This window comes from Magallana gigas, chromosome 3 (genome assembly GCF_963853765.1).
Source record: "Magallana gigas chromosome 3, xbMagGiga1.1, whole genome shotgun sequence".
In the NCBI taxonomy this organism is placed as follows: domain Eukaryota; kingdom Metazoa; phylum Mollusca; class Bivalvia; order Ostreida; family Ostreidae; genus Magallana; species Magallana gigas.
In genome coordinates, this window is record NC_088855.1 from 46,698,827 (window position 1) to 46,717,157 (window position 18,331).

Sequence of the window (18,331 nt, forward strand, 5' to 3'; positions counted from 1 at the left end):
TGTACTGTCCTTGTTCTTGCTGTTGATGAATCCCCAAAATTGCTTTGGATTGGATGTACAGTCTGGTGAGATGATGTTATTTATATATTCATTGTATGCCTTCCTGCATGCATCTCTAGTTTTGACTTTTAGATGTTGGTGTTTTTTTTTATCCTTAGGATGTTTTGTTGATTTTGCCTTGTTGAATTGTCTCTTCTTTCTCCGAGACAGAGCTTTTATCTCTCGGTTTATCCGTGGTTGGTTAAATCTGCTGCTTGACATCTTTGATGGTACTGTAGATTCAAGGATCGTGTTGAGTGTGGTACTGATGGAGTTCCACATATCCTCTATCAGCGATGAAGAGTCATAGTTGTTAAGGAACTGCTTTTAAAATTCAATGAATTCTGCCTTCATCTTATTTTCATCAGCTTTCTTCCATAGATAGATCTTGCGTTTTACAGGTTTTCCACGTTTTGCCACAGCTGGTGTTTCAACAAAGACTGCATCGTGATCTGATAAACCCGGTATGGGGGTGCATCGGTTGACGAGGCTTGGTCGGTTTGATAGGAATATATCCAATGTGTTGTCTAAGCGAGTTGGGAAGGTCACCATCCGTTCCAAGCCACAATTTTGCAAGGTGTCTAGGAATTTCAGGTTAATTGCTGAACTAACATGGTTCCCTTTGATGGATACATCTGTCCAGTTGATGTCAGGCAGGTTCATATCCCCACCTATCCAGAATATGGCATTTCTGTTGTTGTTGTAAAGATTTTGGATTGTGTCACAAAGATGTTCTATGTATGTTTCCTTACTATAGACGGTGGTCTATACACACTTCCGATGATAATTGGTAAGTTTTTACCTAGGTGTAATTTTGCAAAGACAGCTTCTGATGTAGTGTTGATGTCCACTGAGTCTATAATAAAGTCCTTCTTGATGGCTAGTAGAACTCCACCATACCCATCATGTCTGTCTTTTCTAATGACTTCATAATTGGGGGGGGGGGGATGTTTCGATGGATTTAGCCATGTTTCTGTGCCCATGATGATGCTTGGGTCTGCTTGAGCTATGAGATTCATGATTTCTTCCTTTTTGTTTTTAATACTTTGGAAGTTAATGATAATGATTTTGTGTTGTTGTGTGTGTGGTTTGTTCCTCTTGATTGGATTAGAGGGTGAAGAGCATGAAATTACATGTACACAAAATCTGTCAATTCTTACGTAATCTAAAACGAATATTAATCTTCACGATTAAAGAAGGAACTGATATAAAAAATGCATAATGTGTATTCAGTGCCAAATAATCAGTGATATTAAATATATAAAATATACAGCCGGTATCTCTGAACGACTCTTTTATGGACGAATTAACAAAACCTTGGTTCCCGGAAATACCAATTTTACAATATGAAGTAAACTTGACACATCAATTATTTAGAGACAATTACTTATTACGACAAACAATGGCATACTTAGGACTAGCAATTTACGTAATATGTTTAGTAGTGATTTCAGAGATATTTGCGATTCCTCCAAAGTGTAAGTATACGTTCAGATATATGTTCGACCAAATAACGAAATATTTATTAACAGATCAATGGTTGTTGGCCTAGATGATGAAATTTTTCATTTGCCAATTAACGATGGCGATTTCTCTAAACAAAGGTCTAAAAGCGAAATGATTTATTTTAAAAGCTATCAAAATCAGTATGCTTACAGACGTAAAATAATGTATAATAAATCTACATGTTACCTGGTTACCGTTGTGAAATACAAACGATGTTGGGATTAGGGTAAGACGTGAGCGAGGGCAAACCATTCAATCAAGCAAATGGAAGCATTTCCAGACAGTGTAGATTCATAATCATTAAAACTACGACCTTCATACTGGGGCCTCAAGATGGGTTCAAATTTTAGTATAGAAAGGTATAGGGAAAATGTTTAAAAGTCTTCTTTTATACTCTGTTCCAAGATATCCTCAATTCACATTTTGCTTAATTACTCAATATTTATAGATACCTCAAGGTTTAAACAATGTTCATTCAAGAGTATGAACATTTCCAAGATTTTTTCTCTGAAATGCTCCCTCTTGCCAGGGTTGGAAATTCACCAAAAATAGCAGCCAGCCACAGGGCTGGCTACTTTAAAAAGTTACCAGCCCTGCCCAAAATCTGCCAGTCCTGATAAAAAAGTTCATTATTATCAGGGACATATATACTAAGTGTATACGTCCCTGTTATTATGAATGAACTATACATAAAGCTTAATATTTACATCTGTAACACAGGCCCCTCAAAATCTTTAACTTTTACAAGTATTTGAAACCATATCTAAACATAACCCAAAGAATATGCTTATTATTAAGTTTAACATGCTTAAGAAAATTAAACTATTCATCTACATGTACTATATAATTATAATCCCTCTTTTAGAAGCCACCTAACAATGTCATGATCATGATCATGATCATGAACTTTCTAAACAATTTCAAAGATTGACAATAATATGATATCAAATATTGAAAGGGATTAAATTAAAACAACTGTAATGTGATAAATGTGTTTTGGTATCACAACACTATTTTTCTGTAGGTTCAAAATATGGTCAAAGCAAAATAATTCCAGATTTCTCGTTTGTTTTGAGGGGTTTTCCGCCAGTGACAGGGTTCTATTTTCAATGAGATAAAAACGGTTAAAACGCATATTTTTTCCGTTTTTGTAAAAATACGAGGTAACTTGATATTCTTATGCCAATTACTTGCACAGGGGATGAAAATGCTTGTACTTGATTTTCAACCACATGAGTAACTTCGATGTCTCCGAGTAAACTCTTGTGTCTTTGTGTTTATTTGCTACTAATCGTTTATGAATTATTGTTTTAAAAGTTGTAAAAGGAGATTTCGCCAAAAGATTGTTTAAAATCAACTACCCACATCTAAATATGCGTAATTTTGGTCAGAATATATCGTAAAAAATAATAATGGTGTACAACCTATCCACCCTCGACATTGTTTACAATAGAGCTTCCCATGTGTTTCAACTGTACATCGGCGTCTTTTGTTTTGGTTGTATACTATTTTTTCCCTTAGCGTCAATCAAGGAACGCTTTTTGGGAATCGACAAACTCAAAAACTTGCGCATCATCAAGCATATTGCTTCTATTGCAATAGTGCCGAACAAAATTGTATTGCGAACACTGGTTGGCTATAACAATCATTCAGACCAATGAGCGAATAGATTACAACTTGTAGAGCTTACCTAATTATCAACGAAACCTAACAACCGACATTGTCTGTACTTTTTGTGAATGAGGTAAATAAATTAAGATAGAAATTGTCGGTTTTAAACTAGGAACTGGATATTAAAATTAGCCCGACCGCCGGGCTGTCTTTTGAAGTTTCGCCCCCGCCCGCCTAAGAAACAGACCGTCTCGGGAGGTCGGGCGGGCTCTTATTTCCAACCCTGTAGCTTATCAGGTTTTAATACCGTATTTTCCCGACGATAAGTTGGTATTTTTTTCCCCTGAATGCACTCGACTTATCGTCTTGATCGACTTATCGTCTTGATTGACTTTTCTAAGGCTTGAGGTCAGAAAATTGTGAAAAATAGTATGAAAAATCTTGGTTTTAATCATCTTGAGCTGGCTGTGTTATTGAAAATTACTTTGTTGAATTCAATGTTCATCTTTAATTATTATCATTTTCACTCATCTGTTAACACTAGAATACATAATAATAACAGTTATTAAACAATAGTGCATTGTCTTTAATCAATTAAAAGTTTTACCGTTCCGTTTTTATAAACACATTGTCACATGATTCCATATATGACTATAGTGGGAAAATAATATTGCGCAGTAAAATTTAAACCAAACTTGAATGGAAAAAATTATTGCAGTAGGTCAGGGGAATGTTTTCAAGTTTTATTATTTTATTAGTAAAGAGTTGTTAGTGGAAAGTATAAATAAGAAATATTTTATGGTCAAAATCAATCTTAAAATACGTAATCGGCATTTATCATCTCTATTGTTTATACGGTAGGCTGATCCCGGTTGTGCTAATATAATCTTGCTAAGGCTGACATCTATACGGCAATTTCACTCCCTGTGTATATAAAGAGTACCGTTATAAGAGTGATTATAGTTCATTGATTAATTCTTTGATTATTGTTAAATAAAAAATTTAGGAAACGTATGTATGTCGTATATCATCATTTTTAAGTCGTACAAATTATCGATCTATTTCTAACAGTGTTTATGTAAAACAATAGCGTGTACCCAGTAACTGCATTTATTGGATACAAAGTAAACAAGTTTCATCAAATCATAGTAATTGCTAAGCTTTCTGCACTTGAGTACCCCCTTTGAAGTCCGACACGAGACAGGTGCATGCCTCTGACACCGGAAATTGTTGAACAAACATTGACCAAGCGCCGAGTCAACAGGTGGCTGGTTACGTAATGACGAATACACTGGCGATGGTCAGAGTGGCTGATTATTTGATACATGGGAAAAAAATATTTCTGTCAAAGTAAGTTTAGTTTTGCACATCACGCGATATCAGGAATTGTTTACAATGCCAGCGACTTTGTAGATGTTGCCGGTATATGAAAATATGATGTATAAGTATAAAGTATAATTGTTTAAATGTTAATCATTAATAATAATTGGTATCGGGGACATCGTGGCATCATACACTGATAATGTTACTGCAGTTTTATACGCCATTTTGAAGTGATGAGATCGACGTGTTGTCTGAATCGACGTATCGTAGGATTTTGTTGAAATTTTTGCTAGAAATGAGCAATTCGACTAGTCGTCTGCATCGACGATTCATCGGGAAAATACGGTACATGGCTAAAAAAACGGAGTCTACGGGATTTTGCATTGCAAGTGCAACAGACCCAGATGGTAACGTTGAAAAATTGTGTGAGGTATTCCGAGTGACTTCCTTACAAACTGTAACCCTGCCCCAATACTGGGGTCTCAAGAGGGGTTTAATGTTGAAGTACATGTATATAGGAATAGTTTAAAAATTTCTTCTCAAGAAATACAATGCAATATTTAATTACATTACTATGTAAGCTTCCTCATATCGTCATATCCTCAAATCATGACTTTCTCATACTTTTTATGATAATTTATAGTTCATTTTACAACTATATGTAATATTTAATGATATTCTTTGATACATTGAGGCCAAGGATAATAATATTGGTCAGTTGATGCATCTTATGATGTCCAAAAAAAAGTATGTCTCTTTTTTAAAATTTTAATGTAATGTATGATTATATGAGAATTATTTTGAGTTTAATTACAATATTTTTAAGAGTTTCGTATTTACAAATGTCAAAAGAAAATGATACAAAAACTATTGCTCAGGTGAGTGATATGGCCGGTGGACCTCTTGTGTTGTGGAACTACTTACTTCTTCATGTTCTTGACTCTTGCATAAATATATTCTTACAAGTGGGTGAATGAATAATACAAGTTAGTGATGGAAAATTCCCCCTTCTTGATATGGCACTGTAAAAGTGGTTATTTATGCGTAAGGAAAATTTATACAAGTTAAGCAGTAAGCTTAAACACCCCCCCCCCCCCCCCCCCCCCCCCCGGCATACTGTGAAAAAAATCAACTTTTGGTGTGTTAAATCAATCCTCTTGGTAATTAATACCCATGCGCATTGTTTGACCATAGAAAACGCGAAGTTAACCACCAGTGTGAAAACCACATCTACAGTATAGACTATGATAAAACATGATGACATAGTGTATTAATAAATTGGGTAGATGCAGTCCTTATTGAAAGCTGTGTCAATGTCAGTCCACTTTTCTGTAGAGAATAAATGTAAAGTAGATAAATACAAACCAATCCTTTCAAAAAAAGCTTGTGTTTGATCATAATGAGTTTAATATACTCTCTCAGTGAAATGGGGAACTGATTTGGAGTAAATATATGTAAATTTGATTATTTTTTCATCAATTACTATAGATTACATGGACCAGAGATGCGGTAAAACACTGACTATAGGCTCCTCAACTCCATCCATTCGTCTTGACTTGACCAGATACAGCAAATACAAGAATAGAATGGACTGTAGACTAACAGTAAGGGCTTCAAATATAAGTGCCACGTCTCGGACTAGACTTATGTTGGTATTTAGGAAGATCGATATCAAAGGATATGATTTTATAGCCTGTGATGAAAGTGATGATGTTCTTTACATACATGATGGATCTTTGACGTCTGACCCACCTGTCAAAGGTATGAATGTTCTTAGAATGTTATCTACCATATATTACTGTCATTCATATACACAGTGAGCAATTAAGTATACAATTATTTAATGCCTCAGCAGTCAATTGACAAGAATATTTTTCCTGAGGTGCAGGGAACAGCTCAGTCTGTTCTATTGCCTTATATCGTTTTTTTTCTTAAATACTGGTATGTTGCTTGTTGCTGGTCCAGTAGAGGCATTCTAACCAGCAATTCAGTAAATTGGTTTCTATAGTTAAGGAAAACTGAATGCGCAAACAAAAGAGTTGAAAATGTTTAATCTGCAATAAAACAACTAAATCCCTTTGACAATGTAATAGTTTAAAATATAGGAACAGTTTTGTTTACTAGAATTTTTTTTACAAGTTGAATTTTATCCCCTCCTTGAATATGAAGTGAAAAAGAATTATTCTAAACTGCAGGACATGTACTGGTATTTCGATCACAGACACCTGTTGTTAATAGTCAGATTATATTCCATACTAAGATAGAGATATTTTTGATATCAGGTGCCTGTGATTTTAATCAGATTGACAAAAACAAATATGCTCTATGATTTGAAAATCTTTAAGTAATGCCATTTAAAGCTGCTTGGTCTGATTTAACATCAAATTTTGTTTACGTGTTTCAACAATGGTTATGCTAAGTATGTGTATAATAATGGATATTGCAGTAGTTTTCCCGGTCAATGAAGCCAGATTTCAATGAAAAAAAATATGTACGAAATTTGTTAACAATACAAAGGACATAAAAGGGTATCGAATTATTTTACCTACTGTTAAAATTCACCCCTGACGTCGAGACCAGTATGGTTGTATGGTTGTATTACGGCTTTGACATTGCTATAAATAATGGTCTTGATGTTCAGGAAAATTAAAAAAACCTGTGTACATTTTTTCGCTAATATTTCTGAGGTTTGCTTGGTTTACAATCGAACATAACATGCGCGGTGAATAAACCCAATCATTTGGGGGAAGAAACGAAACGGTTCCATTTTCTAAACATTAGCATGATGTGTTTTGGTTTGTTTTTTCATTTGCCCAAAAAAAAAATTATTTTTATATAATACTTTGAATATTTCTAACTTTGAAAGGAGACCGATTCCGCTAGGGTAAATAGGAAAAAGTCCATAACTTTTGATGATGGGTTTGTATGGAAAATTATTTGATGCTGTTAAAACCAAAAAATCGGACCAAGTAGCTTTAAGCATACAAGCTAGCAAACCCCCAAAGACTACATACATGTATTTTAGAACCATTTTAACAAGAGCTTGGACTTTCGGTAGATGTGTCAAACAGCAATGTTACGTAGACCTGTCTATTTCATTGCTGGCCACTCAGCCATACGTCTTTGAAATCAACAAGATTTGTCTAGCTTTTGAGCTAAGACTACGCAATTGGTGCATATTTCGCTTGAAACCGTGTCATTTTTAACTTGTTTTGACGCAAAAAATAGATAGCTATGTCTAACCGAAAGTCCATTGTCTTGTTAAAATGATTCTAACTTGTATAAGACATTTCAGAATAAAAAGAAAGCATTTCATCAGTGATGGTCTTGATTTATTTAGCAATCATATGATGATGAAATCACTGAAGACAAGCAGAAATTATCATAATGATTTATAACAAGATGATTGGAATGTTCTAACTAAATAACCTTGTAATTTTTATTTGGTTTTCTGAAGGAAAAATCTGGTTATTGAAATGGTGAAAAAAGGCAGTTAGGCGGCCAGACAAGCTGGTGCCGCGGGCAGGCAAGTTGGTGCCTGCATATATGGTACCCCTATTGTATGCATAAATCCTCCTACAGTTTTCATGTTAGAAAGTTTTTGTTTTGCAGATCAAGTGTATATATATCAGAGATATGCATATTTACTTGGGTTTTTATTTTTGATAAGTCATTAAAAAATATCAGATGTTGAACTTAATCCTTTTTGGCAAAATATTGCATAGGGTACCTCTATTGTATGGATATCTCCTACACTTTTCAAGATAGGAGATTTGTCTGTCATCTGTCGTAAACTTTTCACATTTTCATCTTCTTCTCCAGAACTATTGGGACGATTTCAACCAAACTTGACACAAAGCATCACTAAGTAAACAGGATTCAAGTTTGTTCAAAAGGCCACACTCTCTTTAAAGGGGAGATAATGTAGAATTTTGAAAATTTGTTGGTATATTTCAAATATCTTCTTCTCAAAAACAATATGGCCAGAAAAGCTGAAACCTATGTGGACACATCCTCAGGTAGTGTAGATCAAGTTTTTTCAAATCATGATCCCTGGGGGTAGGGTGAGGCCATGGTGGGGGGATCAAGTTTTACATTTGTACATGAAGAAAAAATCTTTAAAAATCTTTTTATTAAAATCAATCATCCAGAAAAGCTCAAATTTGTGTGGAAGCATCCTCATGTAGTGTAGATTCTCATTTTTTTTTTCTAATCATGATCCTAGGGTAGGATGGGGCCACAATGAGGGGATGAATTTTTACATTGGAATATATAGAGAAAATCTTTAAAAATTTTCTTTTCAAAACCTATTTAGCCTGAAAAGCTCAAATTTGTGTGGAAGCATCCACAGGTAGTTAAGATTCAAGTTTATTCAAATCATGGTCCGCTGGGGTTGGGTGGAGCCACAATGGGAGGATCAAGTTTTACATAAGAACATATATAGAAAATCTTTAAAAATCTTCTGGAAAAGCATTCAGCCCAAAATGCTTAAACTTGTGTGAAAGCACAAGCTGTACAGATTAAAGTTTGATCAAACTATGATTTTATGGAGAAAAGTGGGTCCACAAAAGGGGGGATTTTATAGTAGGAATATTAATACTTATCTTCTCACAAATACTTTAACAACAAAAGGGCTTGGTATTTACCATAGAAATAATGGATATAAAATATGGATAAAAATTGGCAGATTTTTAAAAAAATTTTGTGTAGGATCTACAGTAGTTAATTGTCAAGATATTTTGAATTTGATACTGTATTAATGCTTATTTAATCAGAGTTATGGCTATTATTGCTCAGGTGAGCGATGTGGCCCCTGGGCCTCTTGTTTTGCAGATCAATTGTATGTATATGTAGAGATGTGCATATTATTTGGATTTGGATTTTAAGACGGAGGCTCTATGAGCCTCCTCTATTGCTACTGGTCAGCTCACATGTGACGTCGATAGTGGATTTGACGGACACCTAGCAGCAAAAATTGCAATATTCGTTTGGGATTCATATTTCAATACATGTATTACTATTGAAATAAATATCTTATTTGAAATTACAATAAATAGAACTACAGCCTACTCCGGATATATTGAAATTCAGGGGACCATGCAAATTATTTCAATATATCCGTATTTCAATGTAAGCGAAATTGACTGACGTGAAGCCGCCATTTTTGAAAGTTCAATCCCGATGTAAGCATAGAAAACCAAACCCGATCAAATTATTAGATCATCATTTATCTATTACAATAAACGGATTACATGGAACATTAATCCTTGAAAGTTTGATTAAAATTATATCCGAAAGTTTTGTAAGTTTCGTTTTGTTACTATCTTAAACCTCATCATAATCTCGGATCGCATTCTTTTACGTTTTAGAAAAACGCTAGAGAAAAATTACCACACTCAAACGCTTCAAATATTGCTGAACGCTGCTTGTATATCATCGTTAGTGTACACGCGATAATCTCAAAATCCTTAGCTATTTCGAATTTAGGCTTTGTTCTTTCATCAATAGCCATAACTAGTTTGTATTTAGCGTCCGGAGATAAGGTATCTCTTTTCCGTTGGGTTTCCATATTACGTCTAGCCTCAATACATCCGTATTCGTAAAAACAAAAAATTAAACAGTGAATAAATTTTACTTTTTAATAAAAGTATAAAAACACACACGAAGAAAACTTATCAATTCACACCTTTGTATATCAACCGGTCAGTCTGGCATAATTACTGTCACCAACTGTGACGACAGCCGCCAGGGAGAACTTCAATATAACCGTTATAAAAACAACTAATTATCACCTTTGGGGACCATTCAGTGGCTTCAATATAAGCGATATTTCAAAATAACCGATTTCATTATATCCGTGAAATCAATGCAAAGAATATGAGAGGCAAAAACTGGGGATTTATTTTTATTTCAAAATAAGCGGAATTTCAAAATAAGCGAGTTCAATATAAGTGGAGTAAGCTGTATATATATTGCAATCAATAACATAATTTCTCTCGAAAATTTTAGTCAATATGTCAAATTCCAAGTAAGTATGAATATGCATGAGTTTAAGAATAGCAATGGTGTGTAATTGTTTAGTGGCTATTTATACAGCTACCTGTCTGTGATGTTAAATAATGAGGATTCCTCAAGAACCATCTTGTGTTGACCGAAGTGTTAAATAATTATGAGATTCAATGGATAAACACGGCGTGGTTCTTAGTCTGTATTGTATTTTACTTGCGCATTATCAATTCATCTCCTGAGGAGATATATCTTCTATGTATAGCTACACCCCCGCCCCCGACATCGATCTAATAAAATGATTAAAATGATTATTCAACAAGTTGAACCACTGCTATGTGAACTTGAGTATTCCCCCAATTAAGTACAGACAACCGTGGTCGTAGCATGGCACATTTTAGTTTAGTTTTACTTGGCATGCATACTAAACCTACTATAAGGATAGTGAAACAAATAAATTAAACATCCAGATTACATCCTTTAACGCAACCCCCCCCCCCCCCCCCCCCACACACACACACATTCAGTGTGTGCATAGGTAGAGTACCCAGGCCACGTTCTGTGAAGCTTGATTAATCCTGCATTGTCTGGCCAGCGCTGTCGATTTCAAAGTAAGTTGGGAAGTCAGTGTTTTTGCAAGCCGATAAGAGAATTTCGCGTGTAAAAAGTGTAAAAACATTTGACAGAATGTACATATTTTCTTTTAAAAGTGACGTAAGGGGTATTACAAGATTTACCGCGGTATATTATTTTAAATTTAGCTTTAAAGAGATATTACAGTGAATTCTCTTCATCTTGGATATTTCCCTTTTTAAACAAATAGAGGTCGTGCATATACTGAAAGATTGAATCTTTTTACAGCAAAAAAAGCCCGCAATTGCGTGTTAAATATTTTTTCGAAATTCTAAATTTATATCTCTAAAATTTTGTTTAAACCACAAGTAAAATCTGTATAAATTCGTAATATTTTCATCCCTTGCACAAAGTCACGATGAAATGTTTACAGTTGATGCGCTAAGCTGTTGATGAAAAGGCTGAGCTAGCAATATTTACTTTTTGGACCGCCTGAAATGATTAAATCAATTGTAATTTTGAGCAAAATTGAGCAAAATGAGCTGTAGAGTCTCTTATACAGTCAAAACTGCCGAAGCGGCGACCCTTATTAAGCAGTCACCTTTCGTATGCGGTCATTTTATTTCCTCCCGATGAAAAATCCTATATAAATGCCCTCTAAAGAGCGGTCACCTGTATAACACGGTCAGCGGTCATCGTATTTTGATCTGAAACTTTACAGTCGACATGCACTAGGCGGCCATTTTGGCCGATCACATGATTTACACCCGGGGATTTTAAACATGGCTTCCGAATGCCGGGTTATCAATGTGAACAATAATTATACGCTTGAGGCGAGAGAAACCATATTAATCGATGTATTCAGAATACATAATTGGCAGATCAGATACCAATGGGAATCAAGTGAATTGTTTAAACATGTATTAACAATGTTTCTTTTATAAACATGAATGAAAAAGGTGTCAAAAATGTCGGCAGCGAGGCAAGAGAAAATTGCTTGATTTAATTATATAATTTTGAGTTCAGATACAGTCGGTTAAAAACTTAATTGTTGATTTGTATTAAAAGTGTTTGTTTTTTTATTTATACGGTACTCATAAAAATAGTGTTATAATTCTGAAAATGTCAGCGACAAGATTATACCACGTAATGACTTTTTTCAATAATTTATAAAAATATAAAAATTGCATTGTTATGTATTTGTACTTATTTGTAAATATGATAGATACTATAAGAACATCAAATCAATTACTTTATCTATCTTTTTGATACATTATGCTAAATATCAAGTATATAATTAAAATAAAGTTGAATAATTGTTTTAATAAGGTATTTGATGCCGCCAAATTCACAAGTCTCTATTCAAAAGCCACCTCTGTTAAGAGGTCACTTTGGGTGCCTCCCGCAGGTGACTGCTTAATACAAGTTTGACTGTATATAAATATTTCATCTCCATAACTTTTTGAAATGCTTAGAAATATATTTTATCACTCTCTACAATCGAATCATACATTCTGAAAAAGAAAAAAAAACAACAACTATGTGAGATTGAGATCATGCATGTACTACCTACATGTAACATTAGGGGTTTTTAAGCATGAACGATTATTTCATATGAAAAAAATTCGCTGTTCAAAAGTTTTTATTGATTATATATCATAAATTTTCGTTTATATTGTGAATCATTAGATATAGTGCTAACTAACAAAATATTTTTTTGTTTGTAATTTGTTTTTGCATATTCCATAAAAGAGCATGAATATGTTAGCAAAGTAGTTTCTGTCCTGTAGTATTTAGTATTGCAAACTCTTAATTGATACTCTAAACCTTCTATACCTTAAAATTTGAAGAAGAAAAAACCATTATTATTTTTGGGAGTTGATTTTTACCAACTCTCCTATACAGTTACTCTGGCAAACCGGAAGTGAAACTTTGTTTGGACCTATAACCACAGATCATCGCCGCTGACAAGACCTTGTTCTCGAAAATAATCGATAAATTCGATGTAATGCATTCTGAAGCAATAAATATTATTATAGTTAAATATTGCTTGGATCCATATAATTTTCCAAAAATATTTACATTACTGATAAATAGTTTGATGGAATTTATTCTATCTTAAAATATTATGCAACATGATTCATATGATGTTTTCCTAGAATTCCGAAAATTCATGCGTTATTCAATTACAGATAAGAAACTACTTGGCATGCGAAATTACATATCATAGATTTTAAGATAAATATCAATCGATGATGTCAACTCCCATCTGTACTTCAAAACTTGGAATTCTTAGATTAATCTCCTCCGCAATGATGCCTCCGTCTCTCAGTACTTTCAGTACTTTGATTGATAATGTTTACAAAAGATTAAAGTTTTTGAACTTACAGGTTGTCATTTTAATATTTGCAAAATATTGCATTATCTAGAGTATCCCATTTCTCTGGATAGATAGTGTTTTTCAATACAGAGCTCATGAATATATATTTGGGGATACTGTTCACACAAGAAAAAACCTAGTTTGCTGTCAGGTTGATAGCTCTTCTCTTGTTGATATTAAACTATTATTGTTCAATGCGTTCTATTCTTTGAATGATATTCTTAATCCCTTCCTTATTTTGTCATGAAGAAAACACTGTCATAAAAATTTGCCAATATTTAAATGTTAGTTACGTTGGTTCAATTTTAGATTGCCTTAGCTTAGCTTTTTCTGTTGCTTCTCATGTACAGTAAATAACTCTGAGAGATTTCATCCACCAGTCACTTCTAGGTATCTTAAAAAGCAAAAAAGAAATGCTCAGTCCAACAGAAATAATATTTTAAACGAATTAGTTTGTTTAGTTTCATTTCAGTCTATAAAAATGCAGAAACTGAAATTTAGTCAAAACTATTGACTATATATGAAGTATGTTTTGACCACTGTTGAATTATGTCTTGCAAATACATAATGTATAAATATTCAATTTAGGAATTTTATCTACTTTAAACAAATTCAGTTTTATTTCAAATTGCAAATGGAAAAAAATGTTGAAGATATACAATATTCAAAGTTTCTCAACATAAAAATCAGAATAGCCAACATGCTACATGCATGTTTTCACTGTTACAAGCATGTGAAGACAAGTAAAACCTAATCTATAGCTGCACGTTGAAACTAATTACTGGCTTGTTTTTTTTATGTTTAACAGTATTTATAGCATAATGAATGTAATTTGGCATCACTCTGGTTTGTATGATAGGTTTGGCCCGGGCCCTTTGTGGGGAGAGAGAACCAGTGGGAAGTTACGTGTCAACAGGGGATTCCCTTACTCTCAGATTCAAATCAAACTTTTGGAATACTGATGATGGTTTTAAGCTGCTCATCACACCATTCCATACAGGTAAATGTAGATCTATTAGTATATGTAGGGTCACCTGATCTTTTTTTTTATTATATATGTTACCAAATTGTTGAATTAATGATATACATGTACTACATTGTAGTATGTAATTTTTGACTTATTGATACTATGGTAATATACAATGTTCTTAAACAAAATGGCCAATCTTGATTGAATACAGGGTATATATTATCGGTAGGTATTTTACATCTTCCAACTAACTTCTCTATTTCTGAAGGAAAGTGACTGTGATTCATAGCTCTATAGAAACTGGCAGGGCTGAAATCTACACAATCCTGTTCAAAGCATGCAATCTAAGAAAAATCGCAGACTGTATGGAATAATCATGATGATATCAGACTCAATTTCCCATATAAGACAACATGGCTATTTCTTTTATCTAACATACTGATTGATGCATGGACAATAATTTAGTTAATTTTACTTACTCTTTACTATCAATTGATTGTTAAATATTAACAACATAATAATAATATTCTTTGATGCTTTATGTTAATATAATGAAGGTAGCGATCATTGCAGAAAAATACATAACCCGTAAATTTTTGCAATGTCGCTACCTTCATGTCCAACATGAATCTGACATCAAAGAAAGCATTTCATTGTTTAAATATTTACAGGATCCTGCCTTGGATCTGAGTACCGTTGTAATGGCGGTCAGTGTATATCTGGTGGCAACAAATGTGACAACTACCGCCAGTGTGGGGAGTCCATTGATGAGTGTGAGGTGACCCGCACCCTCTCCTGGATAGCTGGGGTGGTTGTCGGCGTTATATTCATCTTGGTTATCATTGGTGTTGGAGTTTTCTGCCTTAGGCGATTTCTCAGAAGACGAAACAATTCTGGAGGTGTGGTCAAGGTATGTTACAAATTTTTAAATAAGAATGCGTCATCTGAAACCTATACATACATTGATTGTAGATGGTTTCAATTCTCAAGTCAAGCTAAAATGACATTAGTTTTTTAACCTTGCATTTGATAAACAAAAACTTATAGTATTGACTATGTAGATTGCAAAAAAAATGTGCATGTTAATCAATTCCATATTGCTTTGGAAGATTTTAACTAGAATTTTTTTTTTGTAAAATGTAACTTAGTTTCATATACAATCAAGTTTTCTTATATTGTTTGCAGTACTCTGCTGCCCCGCAGCCAGTGACCGCACCACCGATGTACCAGCAGCCAGGGTCTGTCCCACCCTACCAACAACCGGGAACCACTCCTGGCTACTACCCTCCTGCTCCAGAACCCCAGGGCTATCCCCCACAGAATGCTGCCTATCCACCCCCCTACCCCCAGCAACCACAGGGGTACCCACCTGCTTCCAACCCTTATCCCTATGGTGCTCCCATGGGGCAGTGATAAATCCGAGAGGAAGTCCGGTTTTATCTCCAGATTCCTACTTTTTGTGTAGTTTGAAACAATTACTAAGGGTTAATTCCATAATGCATACTGATAATTCTTTATTAAGAAATCTTTTTCATGCTGCTGTATTAGATTAGAAGTTCAATTTCAAAATGATCTTTCTATTTGGAATGTTAACAACCTAGATTAAATGTGGATTTTGAAGAAAGATGTCATTGTGTTGAAGTTTTTTAAAACTAGCAATTAATATGGTAATATCTTATTCAGACTGATTAGATATTCATTACCAGTAGATATTGTGTCATTAGAGCAATAGATCAAATTTATGGGAGTGAGAATAATCGTAGTCTTCTTTAATACGGTAGTAAGATTTCTCTAACGTTTCTATATAAATGTATTCAACTGTAAGTTTTATGACAATGTGGTGTTAAGCTTGAAATTGTTGGTATGTTACACATTTACAATGGAGTTTTATCACACTCTGGTGTTTTCTAATATTTTATATTTAGAGGTGTTTAACGATAATAGCATGTTCTTTGTTGTGATGAAATGAAGATGCATGTTTGCTCTTTTTGTATTTATGCAAGAAAAAACCCAAAACCAATCTACATGTACATATATTTACATATATACTGATTCCCAGATGTTTATTGTACATGTTTCCAGTAATATCCTTTTGAATTTGAAGATTTGTGAACAATTTTGAGAGTACATGTACTCGGTAGGCTAAATTATTCAATACTAAAAGATAGCCATTTATTCAGAATTTTTGTTTAGAGTCTATACATATAGGTATTGCACAGTAAAAGATAGTCTTTTTATCCATGGCATGTGAAAGTTTGAAAATATCTTTAAAACTGTGTGACTTTTTTTGTTTTTATTTCTGTGAAGATATTTATGTACCATTTTATATGAAGTTGTGACATTGATTTTGTAAAAGTTTGAATAACTAAAATTTATACTTGACACAGAGTCAGATAATTTTAAAATTAAAAAAAGGTAATTAAAAGGCCAAGAATGTGTGTATAAACCTAACAGAGAGGCAACAGGGTCATCTTAGGTATCTCACTCAAAAATTAATTGCATTATAGTACTAATTGTTAAAAGTATCATGTTTAGTGTGTATATTAAACTGTGCTATCATCTAATAAGCACATTTTTCTGTAGAACAAAAATCATTCTTTACTTGTTTGTTTTGGGTAATATTGTTCATGTTTTTCTTTCAAGTTGATTTTTCATTTTATTGTAAATTTTTAGAATGTTGTAAAAATAATCATGTTATTAGGTTTTCTATATTAAGAAGGTTTTTTTTTTTAATGAAAGAGGGATATTCCCACTAGCACATGTTTCTGCCATAGCCAGAAAGTTTACCCCTTAATACAAAAATAATGTTGATACTATTTGCAAACACTCCAATACAGAAGTAGGTGCTTGTGGGAATTCCGCATTGTTTGGTTTGGGTTTGTATTAGAGTTTTGTTCTTTGCAATTGTTGATTTTTAAATTTTTACATTTTTCGATATCATAAATGCATCTCTATAACACCCAGTAGGGATATGAAAACATTCTACCTTTTTTACCTACATGTTTAGTGGCATATATGTAATTTTTCTATCTTGTTGATATACATGTATTGTTGTTGTTAAATTTATACTTGAATTAATTCATAATATTCCTCCAAAGTTTGTTATACATACATTGTGAATATATCTTCAATTAAACATGTGTTATGATTTCAATTGCATCTCTTCTCTTGTTTATGAAATATAAGGTTATGAATGACATTAATGAAAAGTCTAGTCTTAAATGACCAGAGTGAAAATTCTTCATATAGCCTTCTTTTGCAAAAAAAAAAAAAGGGGGAAACATTTTTGAAATCCATGTTTTAAATGAAATAAATTATCCATCAAAATGGTAATGTAGTTTCAACAATTTAGTAGTTTTTTCCCCTCACAAAAAATCATTATACTATTGCTTTATTTTAGGTCAAGATCTAGTGAATGAATTAAGAATGTCTTTATTGGTACTTGTACTATTGTGATGTCATTATTGATTTGATAATTTTCAATCTTTCCCCCATACTTAACAGATTTAAAGGAATTAAATTATGTAAAAAATTAAACAATTTCTTAACATTCTATATTAATTTGAATCATGGGAAAAGTAATCTGGACACCTATACTCAATACATCATTTTAAGGAGGGGATCAAGACCGGAGGTGTGTTCAACAGAGCGAGCTCTCTTGATCGCTCGCCAAAATTCCCTATACCAACAACGCAAATTTTGGCGAGTGCTCGCATGAGCTCTCTCTGCTGAACACACCTCATGTTTAATATAATTTTTGGAAAAACTAAGTATTCTAGATATGTTTCATGAGACAAAAAATGCACAAAAATTTTGCTTCTATAATTCTTCTTCTTCTTTTTTTATTTTTATTGAAAACAACAATTTAAAACAAGATTTTTCATTATGTTTGCCAAAAATTAAGCCTATATACACATTAAAAA

The 18,331-nt window shown here is 33.3% G+C and overlaps 1 protein-coding gene across 2 annotated transcripts; it reads left to right on the plus strand.

The window, feature by feature from the left end:
- Positions 1 to 10: 10 nt before the first annotated feature.
- LOC105341736 (abnormal cell migration protein 13) lies at positions 11 to 17,562 on the plus strand. 2 transcript variants are annotated; one of them, XM_066080045.1, is made up of 5 exons: positions 11 to 65; positions 5,968 to 6,240; positions 14,298 to 14,438; positions 15,080 to 15,318; positions 15,594 to 17,562. In XM_066080045.1, exons 1-5 carry the CDS (start codon positions 26 to 28, stop codon positions 15,819 to 15,821), a joined length of 921 nt encoding a protein of 306 aa, XP_065936117.1. In that variant the 5' UTR covers positions 11 to 25; the 3' UTR covers positions 15,822 to 17,562. The 2 variants fall into 2 exon arrangements, with proteins under 2 accessions (XP_065936117.1, XP_034299129.2); XM_034443238.2 differs by lacking the exon at positions 11 to 65 and adding an exon at positions 1,357 to 1,517.
- Positions 17,563 to 18,331: the final 769 nt, after the last annotated feature.